Source organism: Gekko japonicus, unplaced genomic scaffold (assembly GCF_001447785.1).
Source record: "Gekko japonicus isolate JY-2015 unplaced genomic scaffold, Gekko_japonicus_V1.1 scaffold2, whole genome shotgun sequence".
NCBI classification, from domain to species: Eukaryota; Metazoa; Chordata; class Lepidosauria; order Squamata; family Gekkonidae; genus Gekko; species Gekko japonicus.
Genome location: NW_015175358.1, coordinates 1,211,791 through 1,229,256, shown reverse-complemented (window position 1 = coordinate 1,229,256; position 17,466 = coordinate 1,211,791). Strand labels below are relative to the sequence as shown.

General features: G+C 42.8%; 1 protein-coding gene across 1 annotated transcript in view; it reads left to right on the top strand.

The window, feature by feature from the left end:
- Window positions 1–17,466, top strand: part of PLXND1 (plexin D1) — a 212,728-nt gene that overhangs the window by 156,511 nt on the left and 38,751 nt on the right. Inside the window, exons 26-27 of the mRNA XM_015425233.1 lie at window positions 149–279; window positions 1,952–2,150. Of these exons, the coding sequence (XP_015280719.1) occupies window positions 149–279; window positions 1,952–2,150 (330 nt within the window). The remainder of the gene's footprint in view (window positions 1–148; window positions 280–1,951; window positions 2,151–17,466) is intronic.

Sequence of the window (17,466 nt, the reverse complement as noted above, 5' to 3'; positions counted from 1 at the left end):
TATTATTGCTTAAAATAAATTAGGCATCTTTCTAGCACCTACTTAACATGATGTGTACTAGTTTAAAATAGATTGGACCATTCAAGGTAGGAGCAACAGACACCTACAAGGCTTGTTATTCTGATCCAAATTGCTGGTTTTGTTGCAGATTCCTGAGAATTGCAGACCAAATATGGAAGAGGGAATTGCATTGTTTTCCACCTTACTCAATAACAAGCACTTTCTCATTGTGTTCGTCCATGCTCTTGAGCAACAGAAAGATTTTGCTGTTAGAGACAGGTAAGACATTCCTGAGATTTTACAGTGACTTTAGATGGCTTATGATCAGTCGAAGCTGTCTATGTCTTTCTTCTGCTCCACAAACCTGAATAAATTATGCCCTGATTTTTGGCACTGGAAAGCACATAGTCCTTAATAAACACAAAAGGTTTTACTTGGTTTTGCCCTTTATGTTTCTGAACCGGATATCTTTGCTTATCAATAAATGAGTGCTTCCAGATGTTTTAAAATCAACTCTGAGCAACTCCTTATTTCAGAGGGGGAGTAGCTAACCTGTTCTGACAGTACTTCTTGAGCTCCTTAGTGCTGGCTAAGAATTTGATGTCCAAAGTAAATGTTCATAGATATATAAACAGGAGTATCAAAATCGTTAAGGAACATATTTATGCAATTCATATAAAGCTAAAATTTGGTATAGACATAAATGAAGACACTCTTGTTCCCAAAAAATATCAGAAAACATTGCATTTTTACACCTCATTCCCTATATATTTTGCATGATTTCTGCACTTTAGAAGCAAATTGTGCTGCATTTCCATCAGGAGAGGGTATAGGGTTTTCCTTTTGCATACTTCTCCAATCCTTGAACTGGCAGGAAAACGATATGTTTTTTATTTCCCTGGAGAGTACGATTGTCTCTAAGCCTCTGCAATACAGAGAAACCATGCTCCTGCATCCTCTGTGCATTACAATGTAGATGCAGAAATTAAGGTCCTTTTAGCAGCTATGTGGAAGGTCAGTAGTTCAGCAGTTCAAGACCCGAGTTGCTGCATGACAGAGTGAGCTCCCATCTCTAGTTCCAGCTCCTGCCAACCTAGCAGTTCGAAAGCAAGAAATTGCAAGTAGATAAACAGGTACCACTTCGGTGGGAAGGTAACAGCGTTCCGTGCGCCTTAGTGTTTAGTCATGCCGGCCACATGACCACTGAAACGTCTTCAGACAGCGCTGGCTCTTCGGCTTTGAAACGGAGATGAGCACCACAACCCTAGAGTCGGACTCGACTGGCTTTCGAGCAAGGGAACCTTTACTAGCAGCTATTTTACTCCTCCAGAGTCAGCAACGTATCACACAGTAGTCTCCACAACATCATCCAAAGCATGTTAAGTGTAAATTGAACAATATTCAAGTACTGGCTGGTTGTCAGCCAAACAGAGATTACGTTTACTTAATTCTGACATAAGAATTACATTGTTCAAAAATGGCAATTAGGGTGAGAGCCTAAGGGGCGGGGGTGGGGGGAAGCCGAGACAGTTGATTGGGTGTGCATTCTGGTTAATGCAGAGAAGATCTGAACTATTGGCTTAGCATATGAAGAGACAACAAAATGTGTTCCCCTAGAACATCAAGCCTTTGTGCTGTTGTTTTATTTCTTTAAAAAAACAGAGCTGTGCCATTTTCCAACTTGCAGGTGTTAACCTTCTCTATTATCATACAGAGTGCCAGATTACTTTTTTCTTCTTCTAACCATTGGCATCCATTTCCATCTAAGGGTGGCATAATACAATGTGATTATGCACAGCTGTGAGACAAATGGTTTGAAACTTCAACATTTTTGAGAGGCTTTGTGAAAACAATCTGGAATGTTACCATGGTTTTAATTTCTGTTAATGTTGATTGATGAATTCCATCTTGCACTACCAATCTCAAAACCGTTTGTTAACTCTTCCTCCAGATGCAACCTGGCCTCCTTGCTTACCATTGCATTGCATGGGAAACTGGAGTACTACACCAGCATCATGAAGGACCTGTTGGTGGATCTCATCGATGCTTCTGCCTCTAAAAATCCCAAACTTATGCTAAGGAGAACAGAGTCTGTAGTTGAAAAGATGCTGACCAACTGGATGTCCATCTGCATGTACAGCTTTCTGAAAGTAAGAAAACAGGAAATCAGAGCCTTCGGGATGTGGCAGGCATTCTACTGGCTCGTTTGGGAAAGGTGGGAAAGCAGGCAGCTCAAATGTTAGTTTTCATAACCACACAACTACCTGGCGAGTCTTGAACAATGCAACAAAAGTATGGGGGGAAATGAATTTTGAAATTTTCCGAAAGCAAACAAATAAGTGAGAGGTTTCTCCTAGCATAATATGATCCTTCAGAATTTTCTCAGGAGATGGGATTTTACACCAGCCTTTATTGGTTTGATTTTGGTTATTCTGTCATCTTTTTATGACTACTTCAAAGCAGAAGCATTCAGGATGGGTTTGTTAAATGAAAGTTAGCCAAATAAGGAACTTGTGCTTAGATTTTGGGCAACTTCCTTGTATTAAGCCATACCATGGATCCGGTTAGCTCAGTATTGTTGCTGTTCTCTGTTGGTCTCAGGCAGAGGAGAAAGGTATTTTATCTAGAGATGCCAATGATTGAACTTGGATCATGCAAAACACACTCTCTGCCACTGTGCCATGACTGAGTTATTTTGTTATTTTTTGTTGTTTGGCAGGTTTTGCACAGCCCTGACAATTGCCTGACAAATATTCAGAATATTTAGATTTCTTCCCTGCTCTGTCCAAGAGCTTTTAGTGAAAGACTGGAAAATTGAAGGGGGGGGGGAGATTAAGATATACCCTTATTTCATTTTATTCTCACAGCAACATTGTGAGACAAATTAAGCTGAGGGCCACCCAGAAAAGCTTCTGACCAAGCAGTGCATCAGTTGAGAGTACTAAAACAATAAATACTGTTACAGGATCACTTGACAGCCTCAAGATGATAGTGCATTTCATTAGGTGTCTCTGAAAACTGGGGATTTTACAGTCCATATTCCTTTTACTGAAAGAATTACAGTCTGATTCTGACCATATCTACCCAGAAATGTCCCATTTATTTCAGTGGATTGCAGCCATAATTTCTTTTACATTTAGCAGAGCATCATCATTACCATAATAATGTACTAAGATGATAGCTAGCAAGAACACAAGAAATTGTCTCTGTGTTTGGCATCGTATTTCCAACACTTGCTGGCTCTTAATCTACAAGGGCTGGATTTCTTCTTTTTTAAAGAAAAAAACCAGCAATTCCCATTGATGAGGCTGTATGTTTCAGTTTTCAGGGTTTGTTCAAAATCTCTTCAGTTTCACAATACAGTTTTTACTAGAACTGTTGGTCTTGGCCCTCTTTCTTTATTTCCAAGGGGCTTTTGTCTGCTCCTAGAAAATTGCTAGACTGATATTTACATAGCCTGACTAATGTAGAAACCCAAACTTGAGCACAAAGACTGCACCTGTTTATGTAGATTCTGTAATTGGCTGCAGTCACAAATGATGTCTGCATGGATATGCCTGGGATTTTGAATTGGCAAATGTTGGCTGTGAAAAGGTGATTGAGGTTTGGAGTTTCCTTTCAAGAATTAAGCCCAAATTTAGTTGTTCTCTTTTTAAAAAATAATAATACAGTTTTAACTAGTTAAAAATATAATTCAGCCAGTTGGAGGCTTGACAGGAATCACAGAGGAGTGAGATCAAAAGATGAGTATTTCTACCCTCCAGTCCAAATCTGCCTCTCCCGGGTACAATACATTGTTAAGCTCTTGAGCCCATCCTGTCTTCTCTCCCCATCCTGAAGTTACTCTTAGCTGGTCTCAGTATTCCAATTCCAAGAGAGCATGCGCTGTCCTCATTGGTTTGCATTTTAAACTTACAAGCCATTATTTTTCTGCATATCTAGGGATTCCCTTATGTAGAAATTCCTGAAAAATTCAGTTGCCACTGGCATGTTTGCAAGTGGTTTTGTGGGACACTGAATATGGTATAAATAATGGTCAGTGACAATCAGAATAACAGGGCCTCATATCAAAGTTTGAGTCCTGTGGCACCTTTAAGACCAACGAAGTTTAGTTCTGGGTATAAGGGTTTGTGTGCAAGCACACTTCCTCAGATACGTTGAAACAGACTTTGTCAAGCACTACATATAGGTGGGGGGTTAGTTACAGGAAGGGATCACTAGAATCAAGATGGCAACTAACCTCCCCACACACACACACACACACCCCTATATGTAAGTCTATTTCAATGTATCTGAAGAAGTGTGTGTGCACACGAAACCTTATACCTAGAATTAAACTTTTTTGGTCTTAAAGATGCCGCTGGACTCAAACTTTGTTCTGTTGCTTCAGACCAACATGGCTACCCACCTGAATCTAAGGTCCTCAGCTATTTTATAAAGGGAACACATGACTGAGATCTCTACATTTGTTCAGGACCTCTGCGTTTCTTCTGATATGTACTGATATTCATTATTTGTGTGAAAACCATGGGCGTGGATAAAACAGTGCAATATAAAAACAGGCTTGACTTAATGGTACATGCAGTTGTATCAGGGTTCATTTTTGCGTGGAATTTTAGTAGGGCAGAGAACTGCATGTGTACATCAGGAAGGTGCTGTGCACAAAAAGAACACTGGTGCACACTCTCTATCATCACACCAAGATTGTTGGTTTTTTTTGTAGTGTTTTATCAATGTGTGCATGCTGTGCAGGTATTTGTAGCCTAAGCATGGCTTAAGAGATGAGTCCTTGGGCATAAACTGAAGGGCAAGAGCCTAAGGACACTTGATTCTTAGCCTGCGGATTATAGCCTGAGACCTTGGCCAGATGGATTAACCTCGTGGACACCAACCTCAGGGGTCAGGAAGCAATTTTTCTCCAGGCCAGTTTGGCCAGGGATCCTGGAGGGTCCCCCCCCTCTTCTGGGCATAGAGCAGTGGGTCACTGTGGGGGTGGAGGGGGAGGTATTTGTGAATTTCCTGCATTGTGCAGGGGGCTGGACTAGATGGCACTGGAGGTCCCTTCCAACTCTATAATTCTAAATCTCATCTATTCAGCTACAAGCATGGACGGCTTCAAAAGGGAATTAGATAAGCATATGGAGCAGAGGTCCATCAGTGGCTATTAGCCACAAGGTATAGATAAGGGCTCTGGGGCAAGTGATGCTCTGTCTTCTTGGTGCTTGGGGGGGGGGTCAACAGTGGGAGGGCTTCTAATGTCCTGGCCCCACTGGTGGACTTCCTGATGGCACCTGGTATTTCTGGCCACTGTGTGACACAGGGTGTTGGACTGGATGGGTCTTTGGCCTGATCCAACATTGGCGTCTCTTATGTTCTTATGTGTAAATTTGGGGTTACTTTACTTCCATTGTGTAGGGGGTTTAAAATGTACTCAAAATACTGCATCCTTTAATGGTCTGCCTTCTAAAGGGGAAGAATACAATACAGATAGAGTTGGCAAATTACAGCAGAATTGAATTTGGCTAAAATTCTGTTTATTAGAAAAAATGCATTTGTAGCTTTTGACTGAAGGCATTCATCATCTGAAATTCATCATAGATTTAAATATAATCAAGCTATTCATAAAGTTTGTGATATACATTCAGTTAGCCTTCAAAGGAAAGGTAAGAGGACAAGTTCTTACTCTCTTTTTTTGTACATACAGTAATAGACTATGGTGTTAAAATCTGCTGATTTTGTATATACTAGGTCTCCCCTGTAAGAAAGTGAAAACCTCTTTTGGGACTAGAAAACTCAGCTGGAATCTGATACAACCAGAATCCACTGACTAATTTCTTGTGAAGGTGGACATTATGCAAGAAAACATTATTGAGAAAACTGAGATTTATCTTATGGGACTTACGATTGAAATGGTTACCAAGAGAAATCAACGACTGCAGCTCTCATGTGGTTTACGTGTTCCTCAGAGTTCTCTGTTTTGTCTAAATTCCTAATCTCTATATGAGTGAAGAAAGGAACACAGTTTACCAGCAACCTACAGTAAGGACTCAGATCCTTCTATGTACCTACAAGTTGGGAAGATGTCTCAGGCTCCGGTCACACGGAGCCCTCACGTCGCCCGTGTGTCTAGTCAACTCTTCCCGGCTTTGCCCCCCCTTCCCCAAGCAGACTTCCTACTCTGCCGCCGCGCCCCCCCTTCTGGGCTTCGCCTCAGCTGCTTTATCTTCTGCCTTGCCCCCTTTCCCCCTATCTGTTTCTCTCTCGCCTCAAGCCGTGCGCTCTGTGTTGCGTTTCTTCTGGCTGCTCTCCTCTTCTCTGCACGACTCAAGTCTTAGCGAGCTGCTAAGTTGTGTGTTTTTTTAAAAAACTAAAGTGTGTGCATGCTCCATTGGGTGCTTGTGCGCATCCGTGGAGACTTGTGGGAAAATACCCGTTTTGCTAGGGGACATGGGCGGGCGCCGGAACTACCACCAGGAATGCGATCAGACGCCCGCCCTTGCCCCGTGGTTTCCGGAAACTAGTACCTCAGAGGTACTAGTTTTTTAAACCGCATTTTCGGCAGGAAGCCTTGGGTGAGCCACGGGAGTTCTATGCTTCCCAAATGTGGCGGTGTGATCGCGCCCGGAAAATCCACCTATCTTCTGTCCCTCTAGCGTGGCTAATGCTCCGTGTGACCGGGGCCTCAGAAGGGTTTGATCTACACAGCCAGGGTAGAGAATACACGGTTTTGTAGGAGGAGAGTGAAACACAGATTTAGGTTCCTAAATATTAATCTAAAACATGAAGCTAGCTTGTACATAATTTGTTCCCTCCATCTTAAACCTGGCATGATTCCAGATGAGACAAAGATAAATGACAGCTGTTATGAACAGAAAATGATTCTCCATGTGGACTGTGCTTTAATTCTGTGGCATTTTGTGAAGCAAGCGATTACTCGCTAAATCTGAAGAAATCTCCCAGTATACCAAAGAAGAGGCTGATTTTGACAAGGGGGAGAGTGCAGTCTGTCCTTCTATTGCTTGTATTGCTGAACAGCTCTTTTCCATTTTGCTGTAGAACTAACAGGCATGGGAAAAGGCATCATAGCAATGACAATGTGTATTGTTTTGGTTTGGTTTGATTTGTATCAAATTACATGATAGTTTTTATTAGTTTTCATCAGTGGCTATTAGCCACAGTGTATAGATAGAACACTATATTTGGGGCAGTAATGTTCTGTATTCTTGGTACTTGGGGGGCCACAGTGGCAAGGTTTCTGAGCTCTGGTTCCACTGGTGGACCTCCTGTTGGGACCTGGGTTTTGGCCACTGTGTGACACAGAGTATTGGACTGAAGGGGCCATTGGCCTGATCCAACATGGCTTTTCTTATGTTCTTATAGTATTCAGCTTAGAAACAAAGAGACCATAATAGAGATAGGGTTAGATCCTCCAGTTCATAGATATTTCCTATGTTCTCCGCCTCCCAGGAGCTTCACTTGATGGAAGAGGCACAAGGAGAGGAGAGATTTCACCGTTCCCCTTCCCTACTGCAGTCTCCTTGGTCCTGAGTCCTTCAGATTGTTTGTTCCTTGTATTCACAATGTAGAGCACTCCCTGAAAATCAACCACTCTGTTATTCCAGGGGGTCTCCCCCTATTCATATATTTCAGAAAGCTTTCTCTTCCACACTGGCCAGTAATACTGGACTTCTAAGTAGACTGTCACTATATTTATTACGGGTTCCTCAGAGCCCTAATAGAATTGCCCTAATAGAATGTTGCTGACATACTTGTAGAGATTCCTCTGACACCTTAAAGACCAACCAGCCTTCAGTCCATCTCCCATTTCTCCAAAAGAGAAAGAATATGTGACTCTTGCCGTATAAATGCCTTCTCTTTCATTTTTTTGGCTGCTATGCATACAGTGTTTCAGTATCTGTTCTGTTTCCTATCTGTTCTGTTTCCTATTAAGGCAACCATTTCCTTAAACCTTTGATATAATTCTTTGGTACCAGTGGTTTCAGAGTACCCATGTCAAGCAACTGGTGTGTACTTTCTGGACAGCACGAGCATAATTTTATTTATTTAATTACTTCATTTATGCCCCATTTTTCTCTCCCATGAGAGTGTCTGTCTCAGTGCAAAGCAGCTTTGTGAATTATGTTATGCATATTTAAGACCAACAAAGTTTTATTCAAGGTATAAGCTTTTGTGTGCATACACACTTCTTCAGATACAACGAAATGGAAATTACCAGTCCATACATCTCAGTACATATGCTAACCTCATTCAGCCCTTACATCTGTATTCTCACCAATCCCCCAGCGGGGACATACGCCCTCTTTATTTTATTTTATTTTATTTCTTATTTGAATAATAGATTAAAATAGTAGATTGAAGTGTAATGTAATGAATAATAGAATGTAATGAGAGGAGATGGATGGAGCATAATGTCAGGGTCTCAGTCAATTACTCCACAATTAAGGATACATCTGCCCATCAGTCTCCAATTCTGACATATTTCTTTCTTTCACCTTGTTTCCTCCCCCCGCCCCGGAATTAAACCCAAACAAATGGTAACCACCCTGAGCCTGCCTCAGTGGGGAGGGCAGCAGGCCCATAGCTACAGTGGGGCATAATTAAAAGCCACACCCCACAAATAGCTATGCAAAAAAAACCTAGTTTGGAGGAGAGACCCCTGCTGCTGACAGGGGCCAGAGTGAGAGCACCACGGCTTGCCTCTCCCTTCCACTGTGGAATTGGGAGGGGGCATCATGGGACCTGGGAAAAGACAGTTCAGAAGGCATTTAAATGCCTTTTGAGTTCCCTTCCACAGGGCAAGAAAGCTTAGAAGGGCAAATTAATTAATTTGCATGTTTCCCAAAGGCTCATGGGAATGCTTTTGTAAGACTCACCATGACCTAGGTGGTATACAAAAGGACTGGGCTAGCAGAAAGGGGGAATTTTGGAGATGTATTGAAGGTGCCACTTTTGAGTGCCCTTCTAAGCTTTCTTACCCTGTGGAAGGGAACTCAAAAGACATTTAGATGCCCTCTGAGCTGTTTTTTTTCCTAGGAAGTGACACACTTGCTGCCCTGTCTCTTGAACAGAAGGGCTAGAAACAGACTTGAAGCCCCCCCCCCCCAGACAAGCATTCAGATTAATTTAATTAACTGTAATTTAACTGTAATTTAACTCATATCTCGAATAACACTTTGTTGGTCTTAATGGTGCCACTGGACTCAGACTTTGTTCTGCTGCTCCAGACAGGCACGGCTACCCGCCTGACTGTAAGTATGCATATGTATACATATGCATATGTATGATACGTTATATTTAACTGAATGATCCACAGAAGAGCCTGCTATACTGTCTCGACTGCTTCCTCTAATCCGGTGTGGTTTAGGAAATCCTTGCAGATTTTGGGGTAGTGCTTGGGCGGGGCAGAATTTGGGGATGGTAGGGAGCTCAGCAGGGACATGATATCACTCTAGGACATTGTTTCTGCTTTCCTCCAGGGCTACTGATCTCTATAGTCCAGGGAACAGCTGTAATTCTGGGTGAACTCCAAGCACCTCCTTGAGGTTGGTAACCCTCATAGGAACCTTGGTCTGGAGATAATATATTCAGTGTCTGGATTGGTGCCCACAGGCCCAGATGCCATTTATAAAAAGAACTGGGGGGGGGGGCTTGTTTTAAGGAATTGGTAAAGTCCATACTGCCAAACAGAATAGAAGGTTTCATTTTTATAGCTTTATATGGATGGTGACCTAAATCTATAATTGGCACGAACCCAAGAATTCCCGACATAGGTATACCCTGAAGTGGTTAAAACCAAAGCGTGCATTCTCTCCATATCGCCAAGTGTTTCCTATTGGAGAGAAAGGTGAATTGTTAACAGTAAAAGCCAATGTGGTGTAGTTATTGGACTAGGATAGGGTAGGTTCGAATCCCACTCTGCCCTGGAAGCTTGCTGGGTGACCTTGGGCCTGTGACACACTCTCAGCCTAATCTAACTCACGTGGTGGTTGTGAGGATAAAATGGAGAAGAGCAGAGAAAAGTGGAGTGTAGATGAAGTAAGGAAGTAAATAATTTTTACACCAGCTCTTTCCAAAATGCTTCCCAAAAAAGGATACCATTCATGAAAAGGGAAGTACATCCTTGGAAGTTGTGTTTATCCTACCAAATGTGGTATATAGCATGCTCATTGTGGTGTTCAGTGCTCCACTTATTTATGTTGACAGATGAGAGTTTTTTGTTCACTCTAGTGACAATGACCACTGAGAAAATTTCTGCCTTGTGTTTCCTGATGATATGCCAGAATCTATTCAGCAGTTACCTAGGACACAGGAAAGAAACCACAAGTGGCTACACATTTTAGAAGGCTGGCCTGTTGCTTTATGCACACTTGCAGAACCAGTGGTTGCCAAAAGCTAGGAATAAATGTAGCAAGAACCCATGAATACATTCATGAATTAACTCTGGTTTTTCAAAATAGTAATGCTATACTGTAGAGTAACTGTAAATAAAGTAAATAAAACTATAGAGTAAATACAAGATATGAAATCCCCTTTCATCAAAAGAACCTATGGCACGCTTTCCTACTGAAGATACAAGGGGAAATGCTCAGTTGTTGGATCATCAGCAAAAGTCTGATCACCAAAATTGATTTTTGGCTCTAGAAGTCTTGGAAAAGTGAATATTTGTCCCTTGAAGTCCTGAAAATTGTAACCACTTTCAAAAACAGTACATGTTTCCCACTGTCTGCAATTTAAATTATACATAATAGTCAAATGTCTCCATTATGCACCTCATTTCAGTGTAACAAACGTAGACAGTTATTGGTAAAGAAATTTACCAGCCCTGCTATAGCACTGGGCTGTGAGATATATGTGACAATGGGTCTGTTTTTAGTTCTTGAATTATCCCCATTAATCACAACATCTATTTGAAACAGCTGCTGCAAAAGGTCCTTAACAATTGTGCAGTGGAAAAATTCCAGCTGCTTGTATTTCCCCCGTAAGTTAGCATGATTTAAACATTTGTTTTATATTAATAGTGTGCCAAACAATCCATCCATTTGTGCCGCAGAAATGGAAGGCTGAAGAAAAGCCATCTGAAAATAGAAACATTCAAAATGGCCGGCCACAGTCGTCCATGGTTTAATTAATTTATTTATTTATTTACATGTGACTTCTATACCGCTCATGACCCCTACTGGGTCTCAGAGCGGTTTACAAGTGGCCTACATTATTGTAGTCAGATCCTACCTAGGGCGACAATTGTGCAGGGAGGGGTTGCCTAGCAGCACCCGGACGACAGGCTTCTCTCCGTACTCGGTGGCTCCGGCGTAGTCTCGGCATTCTCCGCAGTTGCGTCATCCGGTCCCGCCTCGATCCGATGTCGTCGTCGCTCCTACGGTCCGCCAGACGCCGCCATTGTTCTTCCTTGCTGCCGCTGCTTCTCTTACTGCCATTGTCGCCGTCAACCCTCCTGGCACGGAACCAGGAGGAGGGTGCCCCCCGCCTCTAAGGCAGGTACCCATTTCTCTACTTGCAATTACTTTCGAGCCGCTGGGTTGGCGGGAGCTGGGACTGGGGCCGGTAGCTCACTCCGGCCGCGGTGGGGATTCGAACAGCCATTATGGCTGTTCGCTATAGATGTTACTGCAGGTGCTGTTACTCCCTGCGCCAGGCAGCTTAAAAAGTGAGCCATATAGCTGGTTCAAACCACAAGGAAAGTTCCATTGTAAATAGTGTTAAAAGAAGTTGTAGGATTTTACATGCACCTCTACTGCCCAAATCAAACTGGCTGATACATTATGAGAGACCATGCTTTACAATCAGGCCGTAACCAGAAACAGAAACCGTGAAGTGGCTAAATTTGCGGATGATACAAAGTTGTTCAGGGTGGTGAAAACCAGTGAGGATTGTGAGGCACTCCAAGGGGATCTGTCAAGGATGGGCGAGTGGGCGTCAACATGGCAAATGGGGTTCAATGTGGCCAAATGCAAGGTGATGCACATTGGAGCCAAAAATCCTAAATATAAATACACATTGATGGGGTCTGAACTGGCAGAGACTGAGCAAGAGAGAGATCTTGGAGTTGTAGTGGATAACTCACTGAAAATGTCGAGACAGTGTGTGACTGCAATAAAGAAGGCCAATGCTATGCTGGGGGTTATTAGGAAGGGTATTGAAAACAGATCAGCCAATATAATAATGCCCCTATATAAATCAATGGTGAGACCTCATTTGGAATACTGTGTGCAGTTCTGGGCACCACCCCTTAAAAAGGATATTATAGCTTTGGAAAAAGTGCAGAAAGGGGCAACTCGAATGATAAAAGGGTTGGAACACTTTCCCTATGAGGAAAGGTTAAAGCGCTTAGGGCTCTTTAGCTTGGAGAAAAGACGACTGAGGGGTGACATGATCGAGGTTTATAAGATTATGCATGGGAAAGAGCAGGTAAAGAAAGAGGTACTTTTCTCCCTTTCTCACAATACAAGAACTCGTGGGCACTCCATGAAACTGCAGAGCGGTCAGGTTAGAACGGATAAAAGGAAGTACTTCTTCACCCAAAGAGTGATTAACACATGGAATTCACTGCCACAGGAAGTGGTGGGTGCTACAAGCATGGACGGCTTCAAAAGGGCATTAGATAAGCATATGGAGCAGAGGTCCATCAGTGGCTATTAGCCACAAGGTATAGCTAGGGGCTCTGGGGCAAGTGATGCTCTGTCTTCTTGGTGCTTGGGGGGGGGGTCAACAGTGGGAGGGCTTCTAATGTCCTGGCCCCACTGCTGGACCTCCTGATGGCACTGGTATTTCTGGCCACTGTGTGACACAGAGTGTTGGACTGGATGGGCCTTTGGCCTGATCCAACATTGGCGTCTCTTATGTTCTTATGTTCTTATTTGCAGTCTATGGTTTGTGCTATTTGGGGTTTGGTATGGTAGCTGAATTGATTCTGGGTGCCAGCTGTAGTTACAACTTTGCTCCACTTCTGGAGCATAGAAACAAATGTGCTGAATACAGGTGATAAGTGAAAGCAATGTAAGTCTTGGTTTGCTAGTATGTCTAGAAACTCAAACCATGGCTTGGTTCTAAACTTGTGGCTCATGCAAACCGTTATATGAATTGAGTGGAAAACAGTGCCATTTCCAGAAGCTTTATTGTTCATTTTAGAGGGGAAAAAATAAAGTAAGTTGTAAAGTGAATGCAGAACCACAGAAGGCTATAAGAGAAATACATGGCATGTGGAACCATAGGAAGAAAGATCAATTCTTTACCTTGTACTCATAGATGAGCCCTTTTTAAATGATGTTTTGGCACACCTTTACCTGCCCATTAAAAAATAATGAATATAGTAATCTAGGCTTAGAACTCAGGGTTCCTGAGTGCAAATTTGTTAATGCAAATTCACAATCTGGGTGATAAGGGGGGGGGGGTTTCCATCCTTTGAGTGTCTCATTAGAGGCAAAGTGTGGGGATGCCGATCCAAAAATAGTTATTGTAAATGTGGAACTTGGAGAAAACATTAGTTCTGCTGGACTAAAGTACAACACTGTGATCTTATGGATGGAACATTCTATTTTAGATATTATATTAACATATAAGTTGGAATATAGATTTTCACAGAATATTGGAAGGGCAGAAATGCAGACGTGCAAAGCAGATGTTTTTAGAAGGGCCTTTGATTGTGGTTTTCATACTCGCTCTTTTAATGGTTTTTACTGATGTAATTATTTAGTGTATATTTTTATGTCTAGAAACTTCAAGCTTATATTAGGAAAAAGTTGGCTCTAAAGACATTTAATAAATAAATATTACTCTGACTATAACAGAGTTATAAAGCTGTTCAAAGAACTAGAATATGAAGCCAATATGGTCAGCTTCAGATCTTTAGTGCTTGCGCTCTGTGCCCATTGCAAGCTTCCTTCCAGTATGCACTGAATATTTTGTGTGAAACTACGCCTGCTGGGCCACTTAAGAGTAGTTTCACATTGTACCCTCAGGCATTTTGGAACCATTTAGAATGTATTCCCAAGCGGACATCTTTAACATTGTATCACTCCTGTTACAAGAGTAGCAATTAAATCTACTCTTTCAGTCATCTTTTTTTCAGCTTCCTCTTTAAATCCAAGCATACAGAAACAGCTTCACACATCTTATGTGGAAGGACCCCAACTTTACCTTTGTTTTTCAGTAATACAAATTTATTTTGGTGCCCAAGGTTATTTTAACAGCCTTATAACATTCTGATCACAGATCAGTAAAGTCTTGTTTAAAAAACAAATACAATAGAAGGAAAGTGTACTCTGTTAATGTTCTCAGAAACATGGTTTTGCCTGAATAAGCAAGTTAAGTTCCTCAAAAGAAAGCCTGGTCCAAGGTTGGTTTTGACTTATTTCCAAGCCAGTTTCCCAACAATGAAGTTTGAATAACTTTCAAGTTAGCCATTTTTTGTCTGCAGTCCCCAGCTGCCCACTTCCTTTCCCATCTTGTCTTTCCCATACATTGTCTTCATGTTCCTGCAGATTTTCACCACAGTTTCTGGAAATCAGAGCAAAAACACAAACAGGGGAAAAAATAACATGTTACAAGCTAGGCCTTGTACTTTATTTCTTGTGTGATAATTCTTGGCTTAACCCAGCAGTAAGTGGCTGAAATGTTCATTTTAAGTACTGTTTGCTTAGGCACGCTTGAAGGATAACAAAAGAAGAAGGGGAACCAGCGTACATGAAATGGTACAAAGCACAAAAAAACGCTGGCTAAAATCACTAAAGAGAAATAAATCACTGCAGAGAAATAAAGTCCCAAAAGACGCATTTCTCTGCACTACTGTTGTTTCTTGTAAGAACACCTTGGCTTTATCTAGTTATATGGTCACTGTGTTATTGAACTCGGTATTAAAATATTATTTTTATACATCTTTCATTCACCTTTAGTAATTTCAGCCAGCGGTTTTTTGTGTTTGTACCAGGCACACTTGAACACGGGGGGGGGGGGGGGAATCTGTCACATGCTCAGCTTTCCCATTTAAGGTATGCACAATGCCTAAGCAATAAATACCTGCTCTGTCAGTGTGGCCTTCTCACAGAAAAAATGTTAATGGCTTTGGAAGGAGCTTTATGATTCAGGTAAAATTTGTCTCTGGCAAAGACAAAAAGACTGAAGCAAGGACTGAAGCTGCTAGAAAGTCAGCCATGTGCTTTGAAGAGAGGGCTGATATATTCGAGAGAATGAGCTCAAATCTGGAAGCAGATCCATCTATATATATATAAAAGAAAGTCCCCTCACCATAAAATCAATGCCCAGGCCAAACCACTGGACCTAGAGACACCAAATTAGGGGAGAGCCAGCCCCGTAGCTAACAACTGTTTTCTCGGGGGGGGGGCTATTTTTTCTCAGGGGGCCTGCCATCAGGAGAAACCTCCCCTCCCTTTCTCCCTCTTTGCAGAAAAGCAGCACTACGCCTGCAGGGGGGGGGGGTCAAATATCTATAACTCTCACTCTCCGCCCCCCATTCTTGCTGATTACAAGGGGGTGGGGAGGGAAGCCTGAAGGCACAAAAGCCGGCAGAGTCAGGGAGAGAGAAGCACAGCGGGAGACATCCGAACCTGCTGATGCTGTCAGAACACCAAGCAGCCTGCAGAGGGGTTGTAAAGCCGACAGGGGGCTGGCGGCGATTGTGGGGCCGGCAGCTGGAGTGTGGGGGAGGGCCAGGCTGTCCTCCCAAATTGCGGGAAGGGGAGGCGGCCCCTGGCAGGAGCAGAGAGTAACTGAGTGGCTGGCTGCATTGGCTGCTGCCTATGGTACTCGGCCTGGGCTCCTGGACGCCAGCGGGGAGCAAGTCCCATAGACGTCGGTGGGGCTGAGCTCTTGGTTAAGTAGGTGTTGGGCTGTTCAGGCCACAGGAGCTGATGCTTTGGAGGGAGGTAGGGAGAGGGAGAGAGAGGGAGAGGGAGAGAGAGAGAGAGAGAGAGAGAGAGAGAGAGAGAGAGAGAGAAGTAGGTGACTGGCCCAAGGTCACCCATTCACAGCAGAGTAGGGATACAAACCTGGGTCTTTCAGATCTAAGTCTGATACTCTTCTCATTACACCACGCTAGCTTTTGTGCTGTCAAGTAGTAGTGAGTTGCCAGGTGGTCAACACTGGGCTTGAGTTATTTGTACAAACTTCTGTGGCAGTGAGTCACCTGATGGTTGCTGCCAGACCTGTACCAAATGAACCCCTCTGTGATCTGTCTAGCAACCCACATAATAGTTGTTCTATTTTATCTTTCTCTCCTCTCAGCAGCCCACTTATCTTCTCCCTTTCTCCTGCTTTCTTCTCTCCTTCCCACTCTTCAACCAACTTTTTTTTTTAGCTGCCCTCAGTTTTCAGCTTTATTTATTCATATATACCCCACTTTTTCCCCCAACAGGGACTCAAGGCAGTTTATATCATTCTCTTGCCCTCCCTTTTATCCTCGCAACCACCCTGGAACATAAATGAGAGTGACTACCCCAAGGTCACTGAGCAAACTTCTGTGGCAGAGTGAGGATTCACCACTCCTTCACACCAACTCCCCCTCACCTATTACTGTCCCCAAGAAAGCTCCTGGCAAACGTCGAGCCAGATACACCAACACTACAAGGAGGAGGCAACTTAGGAATGCGGCAAAGACATTTGCACATAGTACTCCTGCAGTGCACTGAGCTGCACAGGCCAAGTACCAGCAAGATCACCCTGAGGTGCTCAGAACAACACAGTCTCCATATGAGCAAAATAATCCAGGAACACAGGTAGAGAGGCCATCACTTTTGTGGAAGGTAGCAGGAGCTGACTTAACAGACGACTGCTTCTTAAATGGACAGTTCTATGTGGCCTGCTCCAGAGTGAGCTCATCAAGCAGCCTGGTGATCCTAGCACCTGAGGGAAGAACCACCAGTGTGGTCTAGAGAGAGGTCCTTTAGTAGAGAGAGAAAAAGTACGCATGTCTCACTTCATTTCTTACACTACAATCTTCTCCATTAGAATTCCTACAACAAATGTCACATTTCAAATTTCACATCATCAGTATTATAATTGGATTTACGAAACTTAAATACCGTAGCAAAGCACGGGTATCAGGCTAGTACTATATAACTGATCTTGCTTTCTCTAAATGTCTGAATCTGAATTTCATACACAGCCCTTCTCCAAGCCCCATGCTTGCTTTTCACAATATGGTCAGCCTGTATGTTTGTTTATTTGCTTTTTCTCTTTTATGGCTTTCACATTTTTATCCTACCCTTCCTTCTATGAGCTCAGGAGGATAGTAAACATAGTCTCTTTTTTTGGGGGGGTGGCTTTTGGGTTCCCCCCCTTAATCTCTCCTTAAATCTATACAGTTACCAAGTGTAGACTCTTAAGGTTAAAAATCCAGGACAGGGGTAATCTATCCCACCCCCAGGGCTGACCTCACCTTTCATTAAATGAACAGAAATGTGTTTATACCTC